General features: G+C 43.1%; 2 protein-coding genes across 4 annotated transcripts in view; both read left to right on the forward strand.

Annotated features, from left to right (window-relative positions):
- Positions 1-10,774, forward strand: part of TENM1 (teneurin transmembrane protein 1) — a 730,204-nt gene that overhangs the window by 222,753 nt on the left and 496,677 nt on the right. The gene's annotated exons all lie outside the window — the stretch shown is intronic.
- LOC149990798 (mitochondrial fission factor) lies at positions 7,170-8,715 on the forward strand. Its single transcript, XM_090265131.1, has one exon. It carries the CDS (start codon positions 7,414-7,416, stop codon positions 8,167-8,169), a length of 756 nt encoding a protein of 251 aa, XP_090121257.1. The 5' UTR covers positions 7,170-7,413; the 3' UTR covers positions 8,170-8,715.

Genomic DNA, 10,774 nt, shown 5'->3' on the forward strand with positions numbered 1-10,774 from the left:
GAGCTCCCTTGTATGTTATTTGCTGTTTTTCTCTTGCTGCTTTTAGGATTCTCTCTTTGTCTTGGAATGTTGCCATTTTAATTATGATGTGTCTTGGAGTGGGTTTTTGGGGGTTCCTCTTCATTGGGACTCTCTGTGCTTCTTGAACTTGAATAACGTTTTCTCTAATCAGGTTGGGAAATTTTTCTGTCATTACTTCTCCTATCAGCTTTTCTATTCCTCACTCCTCTACTTCTCTCTCTCTTATTCCAATGATCCTGATATTGTTTTTTCACATGCTATCCTGTAATTCTCTTACATCTTGTTCATTTTTTTTCAATCTTTTTTCATTTTGTTGTATTGTCTGGAAAATTTTTTCTACATTGTTCTGTAACTCATTAATTTGATCCACGGCTTCATTTATCCTGCTTTTGATTGATTCTACTGTGTTTTTCAGTTCAGAGATTGTATTCTTCATTTCTATCTGATTCTTGTTAATAGTTTCTATATCCTTTTTTATCCTGGTGTAGTTCTCCGTAAGTTCTCTGTAATTTTCTTGGAGCTGTTGGTAACTTCCTTGGAGGTTTTCATAGTTGTTTTTGATGTTGTCAAGTATATTGAGCTTTTTCACCACCATTGTTTTGAATTCCATGTCTGACATTTGGGCTATGTCTATTCCATCTACCTCTCTTTTTGGGGATTCCTCTTTTCTTTTCATTGAGAGGCTGTTTCTGCATCTTACCATGTTGGATTCTTCTTGTTTTTGTTATTTGGATTTGTCTGCTTTGCCTTCCCACCTTTGTGGTATGAGATTCTTTATAGGAGATCTGGGGATTTCAGTGGTGCAGTCTCTTTGATCTCCTGAGCCTGATGTTCTTAGGATACCCTTTATGTCATTTGTTTATGCTCTCTGGTTATACTTCAGATGCTCTTTCGTAGGATCTTTCCTCTGGCTAATTGATTGAGAGTCACTCTGTCCACTTTGTCTTGAGTTCTTTTTGTGGAGATGCTGTTAAAAACATAAACACACAATTCAAGCAGGAAATCCACACCCTTAAATATATCCCCCACCCTCTATCCCACTATCGTCAGCAAATTAGCCAGTATTAATATAAATGTAGAGAGATTAGGGCTTTTATGCTATAGGAAGAATAGATAATAGTTGTTTTTAAAGAAGAAAAATATGATTTTTGAGAGGGGATGATAGGTTAATAATAGTAGCAAATAGTGTTGAGACTATGCAAGACAGTAGGTCATATTTACATTGTATGTTAATAATAATAATAAAAGAAGAAGAGGAAACAAGATGGCGGAGGAGTAAGTGGAAGCTACACTAACTTCCTCCCAGAACTAGTCTGGATTTACAATGTAATTTTGGAGAAATCATCTGGAATAACCAACCAAACACCAGCCGGAGAGAAGTCTTATAACCACGGAGAGACAGAAAAGGCCGCTACATCACAACGTGACTGGTAGGGAGTGCGGAGACCTGGAAGGGCTGGCTGGGCTCACACAGGTGGCAGCTGAAGGGACTGAGAAATAGCTCAGCAGCCGGGGATTCCCCCTGAGAAGGGCAGGGTCTAAACCCCCAGCTGAGCTTCCCAGCCTACAGCAACAGAGTGGAAAGTAAAATAGTATCCAGCTGAGAAAAGTGAAAAGCCACAGGGTTTCTTGCTAGCCAGAGAGAAACAGCTGGAGAAAAAGAGCTCTTAAGTGGGTCACATATGAAAATATTCTGCCCCCACTTACTCTGGGCACAAGCAGAGGGAAGACAGAGAGGACAGGAAATGCTTGGGGAGAGTTTGGTGTGGTGGCTTTGAGGAGAGAGCTGGGGAAGCAGCCGGCCGGGTCCTAGTGCTGACTCATCCCCAGTGCTGCAGGCAGACCATTCCCGGCCAAATGGCGTCAGCCTGAGGGGAAGCAAAAGCCCTGGCTACAGGAATTAAGCTGCCACACCCACAGTCCTTAAGCCTGATGGCTAATCACAGATTGAATAGATTAACAACTAAAGGAGTCAGTCAAAGGCAGTAGATCCCTGGAAGTCTCCAACAGGCTGCCTAGGCCCAGACTGGTACAGGATCTGACGCCACCAGGGGCAGATCCAGGAAGTGCAGATCATTCTAAGAAGCACCAACAAACAATAGGAGTCACAAAAATGGGGAGACAGAGAAACAACCCCCCATCGAAAGGAAAGGTAGAGTTCCCAGAAAGAGTGCTAAATGAAATAGAGGGGAGCAAACTATCAGATATGGAATTGAAAGCATGGATTATGGAGAAGCTCAGTGAGCTCAGCGGAAACTACAAAGAACTCCAGAAAAACTACAGTGAACTCCAGAAGAACTATAAGGAACTTACTGAGAATTATACTGGCATCAAAAAGGACATGGAAGCTATCAATAAGATCCAGGAGGAAATGAAGAATACGATCTCTGAAGTGAAGAACACAGTAGAAGGAACTAAAAACAGGCTAGAGGAAGCAGAAGATCGGATCAGAGAGCTGGAGGACAATGTAGACAAAAACTCACAGATAGTGCAACGAAACGAAAAAAGACTGAACAAGACTGAAGAGGCTCTAAGACAGCTGCAGGACAACATGAAACATAATAATATCCATATCATAGGAATTCCAGAAGAAGAAAAAGAGCAAGGAATAGAAAACCTCTTTGAAAAACTAATGACAGAAAACTTCCCTAGCATGAAGAGAGAAAGAATCATGCAATTCCAGGAAGCACAGAGGGTCCCAATGAACATGAACCCCAACAGGCCCACTTCAAGACACATCATAATTAAAATGCCAACATTCAAAGACAAAGAGAGAATCCTAAAAGCAGCAAGAGAGAAACAACTAATAACATACAAGGGAGCTCCAATAAGGCTATCCTCAGATTTCTCAGCAGAAACACTACAAGCCAGAAGGGAATGGCAAAAAATATTCCAAGTAATGAAAAACAAAGGCCTACAACCACAAATACTCTACCCAGCAAGGCTCTCATTCAAAATGGAAGGTGAAATAAGGAGTTTCCAAGACAAAAGAAGGCTAAAAGAATACATCTCCACCAAACCAGCATTGCAAGAGATGCTAAAGGGTCTGCTTTAAGAAGATGAAGAAACAGAGAGAGACAGAGAGGAACACGAGTACAAAGGGGGAAAATGACAATGAATAAGTACTGAAAGAAAGAAGGAACTTCTACCATTTGCAACAACATGATTGGAACTAGAGAGAATTATGCTTAGCGAAATAAGCCAGGCAACAAAAGAAAATTACCTTATGCTATCACCTGTTACAGGAAACTAATGAACAACACAAACAAATGAGCAAAATTGAACCAGAGGTATGGAAACAAGGAATAAACTAACAGTAACAAAGGGGGAGATGGGAGGGAGAGAAGGGGTAAGAAGGGGAAGGGTCTAGTCAAAGAACATGTATAAATGACCCATGGACATGGACAACTGGGTGGAGACTAAATGTGGAAGAAGGGGTGGCAGGGTGCAGGGAAGCAAGAGGGGGAAAAAAAGTGAGACAACTGTAATGGAAAAACAAACAAACAGAAAAATTTTTAGTGGGGGGAAAAATAAAAATATAAAGAATAGAAATGCAAGTTCAGTGAATATTAGAAGGACAAGGATTTTCCTTCACACTGTATATATTTTCTCCCTATCTGATCCCTCCAGAATTTGGCATTCTAAAGAAGTAAGTAATGACCTAAGTTTCTTTGCATAAAACTAATAAGACCAGTTGTTAATAAAGGTTTTTTGTTGTTTTTTTTTTTAACTAAGACTTTGAATGGAATGTCATGCCTAAAGGAGACATGCTTGGGCTTTGGTTGTTACCAAAAAGCCCTGAGCAAATGGGACTGACTTTCAAAGGTAATAAAAGTCCACGAGATAAAAGGCCTGGTACCTTGGATGGATGAGCAGTCCATAGCAATCTTTCCAGGGAAGGAATGAAGGTTGTTTTCCTGAAAGATGGGTAGAAGGAACCTTAAGGCACAATGGAAAACCAGGAGGACCTGGAAAAGACAGGTGTTTACAGGCAAGGCTGAATGCCAGGTATGTGGCTCAGCTTCTGTGCCCTGAAGGGCAGACTGAAGGTCACCCTAAATGTTCCTTGCGTAAGTTCCAGCAAAGCAGAACTAAAGATCATAAGTGATCATTTGCTGCTCTTGTTGTGTTTATGCAAATGAACAGAATAAATTAAAAATGAACTTAATGCAGTCCCTTTAATGACAAGGAGGGTAATCTTAGGGAGAAAAATCAGGATTCAAAGAGGATCACAATGCCCAGTGGTAGACTGTAAAGTAGTGCAGCTAACCGTCTTTAAAGTTTCTTTTCATTTAAAATTTGTTTTCATTTGAAAGTTAAACTATATCTGTGGCATTATCAAAGAGGTTTAATTTACAGGCAAGAAGAATGTCAAATGCCTTGCAACTGGATGTCTTTCCAATAAGACAGTCCTACAGATTTAGAGACATGTATGTGGGTTATGTTACATAAATTAACATGTGTTTTCTGTTTCCAAAGGGCATAAGCCTACGATCTCATTACCTGAGTGATTGTCTGTACGTATAGGCCTCACTTAATCCTGTCTGCATTGCTGCCTCCTGAGACTCAATGGTTTGGCTGAACTAAGTGGTTGGGTTGGTGAAGAACGGGGTGGTCTGTGGGCTTCACTTTAAAACTGGTTTTTCTTTTCTATCCTAATGGCTTGGATAGAAAGAGCCCAGAGGCCTGAGAGGGGGGAAACCTAAAATATTTCCCTCAATCAAAACTAAGTATAATGGGCAAAAGGGTTTTGGACAGGTGAGATGTACCTGGCATACCTTCCTCCAAAGAAGCCCTTCTTTTCCCTAATGTGGGACATTGAAAAGTTAATACCTGTCTTTTGTCATCTAGTGGTTACGGATTGAATGATGTCCTTTAACCCTGTTGCCCCCAGAATACAACAAGGATGCCAGCCTGTTAAACCAAGCATGCCGTTGTCCAGAGACAGCCAACCAACCTGGAGTCTGCACGATCCTTCCCCTTGTGCGAAGGCCACCCTCCCCTCCACACCCCCACTCTTATTAGGGATTTCTTGACCCAAGGGTAGGTAGGACGACGACCATGTCCAGCTTGAAGCAGCTAGAGGAGCTCAAGACCTTCGCCCATTGTCCTTTATAAGATTGTAAAGGGTCTTAAGTCTGAGAGGGAGGGATTGTTATTTTTTATTGTTAAAATATTTAACTAATTAATTATTTATTTTAAAAAAAAAGAAGAAGAATATATGAAAGGGTGAGGCAGGAGAGTTTGTATGTACGAGCCATGGGCATGGACTTGGGGAGGGGATTGTTGGGGAAGGGGGGTGCTGGGCGGAGGGGAGCAAAGGGGAAAAAATTGGAACTATTGTAACAATATAATCAATAAAATATACTTAAAAAAAGACACATAGCATTGACTTTAAAAAAAAAAAAAAAAAAAAAAAGGACTTCCGGCCAAGATGGAGGCTTAGACGGACACGCTAGGTCTCCCTCTACAACTATAGTGGAATACAACTACTTCAAAACAAAGGATAACTAGAAATTCCAGAAAATAAAGCTACACGGAAGCCCAACATATGAAGTTATAAACCAGCGGTGCCATTTGGGCAGGTAAGAGTTAAAGAAGGCAAAGCTGCTTGCGGAGCGGCGGGGCGGGGCGTCGAAAAATCCTGGAGGCATTCAAGCCCCTGGCCTGCGCGACTCCAATCAAGCCCCTGGCCTGCGCGACTCCGGCGCTGGGGAGCAGCCGCAGCATCGCCTTGAACAGTGAGGCCCAGGGGGGCGGGAGGACGGATCCCGGTCTCCTAGCTGAATAACTGTGTGAATCCATCTTGGACCCCCGCCCCCACAGAAAGCACCACAGGCAGGCGCCGGGGGTAGCTGATTTGTGACGCGTACGCAGGCACTGCCCCCTGCCCCCGACAGCCGGCCCAGGAAAACAAAACGCATCTGTCAAAATGTGGCAGACAAATATAGAGATCCCGGTGGTGCAGCTCACCAGGCAGCAGATAGAGAACCTGACAGATGAACAGATAAGAAACCTGTCAGAGGCTCAGTTCTGGGCCATTGTTATCAGGTGGCTTACAGAATTCACAAAAGAGCAGGAAAAAGATATGAAAGAAGCGAAAAACTTTCATAACGAAAGGAACAAAACCACATACGAGACAGATGGTGAGGAATCCAGAGTCCATTTCAACAAACTGGAATGTGGAGAAGGAACAAGCAGTCAACCAATGCAGCGAGAGGAAATGGGAAGCAACAATGAGAGGATCAGAAACCTCTGGGACAGCTATAAAAGGCCCAACATAAGAATCATTGGTTTGCCAGAGAATGAGGAAGATGAACTAGAACTTGAAAAATTGAGTGAAAATATAATAAAGGAGAACTTCCCAGACTTGGGGAAGGGAATAGACTTGCAGGTCCAGGAAGCAAGGAGAGTTCCCAAGAGACTGGACCCAGGGAGAACCACTCCAAGACACATTATAATCAAAATGTCAAAAATTAAAGATAAAGAGAGAATCTTAAAAGCAGCAAAAGAGAAGAAAAGAATTATGTACAAAGGGGTCCCAATTAGACTATCAGCTGACTTCTCAAGGGAAACCCTACAGACAAGAAGGGACTGGCAAGAAATATTCAAAGTAATGAAAATCCAAAACCTACAACCACGAATACTCTATCCAGCGAAATTGTCATTCAGAATAGAAGGACAGAGAAAGTGTTTCCAGGACAAAATAAAACTGAAAGAGTTCATTAGATCCAAACCACTGTTATATGAGAAGTTAAAGGGACTGGTTTAAAAAACAGAAGCTAGGGAGATGAAACAAAGGCAAACGAAACAGGCAACGAGAGTGGAAAAGGAACTGTGGGTAAGGGAAACATAGTGGGGGGAGGCCAACAGGGAGGGGGAGTGGGGAGAGGGAGGGAGATGATATAGGAATTGGGGATCATGGTAGGAGGGAATGGAATAGACGGAGAGAGGTTGGGAGGAACTGTAAGCACAACTAATGGACATAATCTAAAAGGGGGGGACAACTGGAGGGAGGGGGCCACCGGGTGGAGGGGAGCAGAGGGAAGGGAAAGTGGCACAAATGTAATATTTTAATCAATAAAACACATTAAATCAAAAAAAAAAAAAAAAAAAAAAAAAAAAAAGGTCTGTTCTGGCCTGCTGCGGGCCGCTCCTGCCGGTGTTTTACCCGGGCGCCTCCGTGCGCTCGGCCAACGGCCTCTGACAGCGCCCACCAGAGCGCCCCGGGAGCCGGTGGGCGGCAGCCCTCACCGGGGACCCTCCAGCGGGCCCGGGGTACAAAAGCGGCTCTTAAATCCAGCACGCGCACATTGAAGCAAGTTAAAGTATTTACTATGAAGCACAGGAGCAGATAGTGCCAAAGAGCAAGTAGTAGTTGGTACACATACAATGAGTGGGGCAGCATTTCCTTCTCCCACTGCTGCTGAGATGGCGGAAATTAGTCGAATTCAGTATGAAATGGAATACACCGAAGGTATTAGCCAGCGAATGAGGGTCCCGGAAAAATTAAAGATCGCACCACCAAATGCTGACCTGGAACAAGAATTCCAAGAAGGAGTTCCAAATGCTAGTGTGATCATGCAGGTTCCAGAGATGATTGTAGTAGCAGGTAATAATGAAGACATTCCATTTTCAAGACCAGGGGATCTTGACCTCATTCAGTCAACTTCTTTTAAACCTCTGGCAGTAAAAACTCCACCTCGTGTACTTAGGCTAAGTGAAAGACCACTAGATTTTCTGGATTTAGAAAGACCTCCTCAAACCCCTCAAAATGAAGAAGTCCGTTCCGTTGGCAGGCTAAAAAGGGAGCGCTCTATGAGCGAGAATGCTGTGCGCCAGAACGGACAGCTGGTCAGAACAGACTCCATACCTGTGTTGCGTGGTGGGTCTGCTGCCGCCACTTCTAATCCGCATCATAACAACATCAGGTATGGCCTTTCAAACATAGATGCAACCGTCGAAGGACCTGTGGATGACATGAGTGTCGTCGATGCAGTTTCATTAAGAAGACAGATAATCAAACTAAATCGACGTCTACAGCTTTTAGAAGAGGAAAACAAAGAACGCGCTAAAAGAGAAATGGTCATGTATTCAATTACTGTAGCATTCTGGCTGCTTAACAGTTGGCTCTCGTTTCGCTGCTAGAGGTAACCTCAGCTCTCAAAAAATATTGTCTCCACAGCTGGAAATATAAAGAATTTGCAAACTCCTTTGTTTCTGTGTTTGCGTTGTATGCCATTTTATAGTCCATGTCCTGAAGTAGCACTTCTTCCGGGAAGGGAGGAGAAAAGACTCGTGTTTGCAGAAGTGAAGGTGTGTCCTGTCACTTGGCTGAGAACTCACTTGTAACTAGTCCTGCAATAGCACCTCCTCAGAATTCGCCCTCTGCATGTTTTGTAAATAGGCTCTAATTTGATTTTTAAAGGAATTAATTTTTTGCCTCATCGATATGCACAGGTAATCCTCTTAATAGAAGAGAGGTAGAGAACGGATTTAGAAAAGTATTTGTAAAAGGAAAACTATTTTATCTGTTTCTCAAACACTGTTAAACAGTTTTGTTAACTGATGTGCTTTTACATCTACATTTCAGCGTTAACACTTCTGAAGTCATGGTCTGGAATCAGAATTAATAAAATCAAGCCACCTCATGTTTCATGATCAGCTTTATTAAAATAATTCCTGACATTTTCAGCAGTGTATCCAATATGTGTGTAAAATGTGCATTCTTGTTTTTATTTTAGTTTTTCAGGTGGTTTTCTATAAACTACGTTTTTACTGAGTTCACATGTCAATGATTTTAAAAACTGCAGAATAAGGTACAATTGTAGTGTATTTAATAAACATTCAACCAAAGCAAAAAAATAATAATAATAATAAAAGAAAAAAAGGGAAGAATGCAGAATATAGTAAGAAAGTGGAATTGTATAGTATTAGATTAATATAGTAGTTATATTCTATTTATTTAGTGTGAAAGGGAGGCCAAACTAGACAAATAAAAAAAATTAAAGAGGAAGGATGAGAAGGAGAGATGGTATAAAACATATTAAAGAGATAGTTTTTAAAAAAATTTTAAATTAAATTTAAAAACAAGAAATTAAAAAATTAATATACAATAAAATACAAATAAAAAAACTAAAATAGAAATAAAAATTTAAAAAATATAAAAGGAAAGTTTTTACTCAGTTCAGCCTTTGTGTGTCATCTTCTTTTCTGGATCCACAGCTGGTCTAATAAGGCGGGGCAGAGGTTCCTGTTCCTAGCAGCAGCGGTGTGCGCCCATGGTGGCCGGCGTTTGTTTGGGACCTGTTCGAGCTGGCTGGGGTGCTTGTGCGTGCAGCCACATGCACGCACAACATGGCCTTCATGCTAGCCTCAGGCCTGCCAGCCACACCCCAGAAGTTGGTCTCTCGCCCCTTGGGGCGGGGCCCGGGACACTTGTGCACAGTGGAAGTGAGCATCTGTGAGTCGCTGCTGCCCGTTGTTCCTGCACCACAGCCACCCGCTGTTCCTGCACCCGCCTGGGTGGGCGCGAGCAGAGCCAGTGCATGTGGTCTCCGCTCTGGCCTGGTGCCCACTAGGGCTGGCCAGGGCTGTCTGCACACCATCTTCTGTGTGCCCAGCAGGCCCTCCCTGCGCCCATTGGGGCACTGATCTTATGTCTGTTGGGGTGTGTCTGAAGGGCACCTGAACACCCAGCCCCGCGCACCTAGGCCAGTGAATGAGGGCACTTCTCTGTGCATGCCCGCACAACCCAAAGGGAGGGTTGGGGAGTGGGCGAGCGCACTTCTGTGCCTGCGCTCCTCAAGAATGTCCTGTCACCCCCAACCTTTCCTCCCCTCTCTGCAGCACACAAGAGGAAAATATAAAAGAAAATCACGTTCTCACATGCACAGCAGTACGCTGTTTCTTGTCTTTCAGCTTCAGATGCCACCTGGCCCCGTCCTGGCTCTGCCAGCGGGCAGAGACCCGCTCTGCTCCTGATTCCTCTCTGGGGAAGCCTGTGGTTGGCAAAAAGCCTTTGTGTGCTTCCAGCCACAGCTCGGCGAGCCAACCCAGTCAGGAACCCCATCTCATCCCTTTTTCCTCCACTGTCCTCACCAAACAGGTCATTCCCAGATAGTTTTCTCTAATCCAGCAGTGCCAAGGCTCAACTCCTGCCAGTGTCCAGCTGCTCACTGAGATGTTCTGTCTGCAATTAGTGTAAACTACAGACGGGTCTCAGGAGCCAGGAAGCGCAGCCTCCCCTCACTCCTCCGCCATCTTCTCCCTTCTCAGTTTCCAATTTCTTGCTCTTTCTCTTTTCCTACTGGCACCCCATATGATGTGAATATTGGAATGCTTGAAGTTGTCTCAGTGCTCCTTATACTGTCCTCAGGTTTTTGGATTTTCTTTTCTTCTTGCTGTACTGATTGGATGTCTTTTTCTTCCTTATGTTCCAATTCATTGATTTGATCTTGGCTTCATCCACTGCGTTCTTGATTCCCTGTAAATTGCTCCTTATTTCAATTGGTGTCTCCTTCACTTCTGATTGGACAATTTTTATGCTGTTGAAGTACCTAATGAGTTCCTTGAACAGACTTAAACCAGTGTTTTGAAATCTGCATCTGATAGATTGCTTATCTCCATTTTGTTTAATTCTTTTTCTAGAGTTTTGCTCTGTTCTTTCATTTGGTCCCTGTTTCTTTGTTTTCTGATTTTGGCAGCCTCCCTATGTTTGTTTCTATGTGTTATGTAGAGCTGCTTTAACTCC

This window comes from Furipterus horrens, unplaced genomic scaffold (genome assembly GCF_987537825.1).
Source record: "Furipterus horrens unplaced genomic scaffold, mFurHor1.1.pri manual_scaffold_17, whole genome shotgun sequence".
Lineage (NCBI taxonomy): Eukaryota > Metazoa > Chordata > Mammalia > Chiroptera > Furipteridae > Furipterus > Furipterus horrens.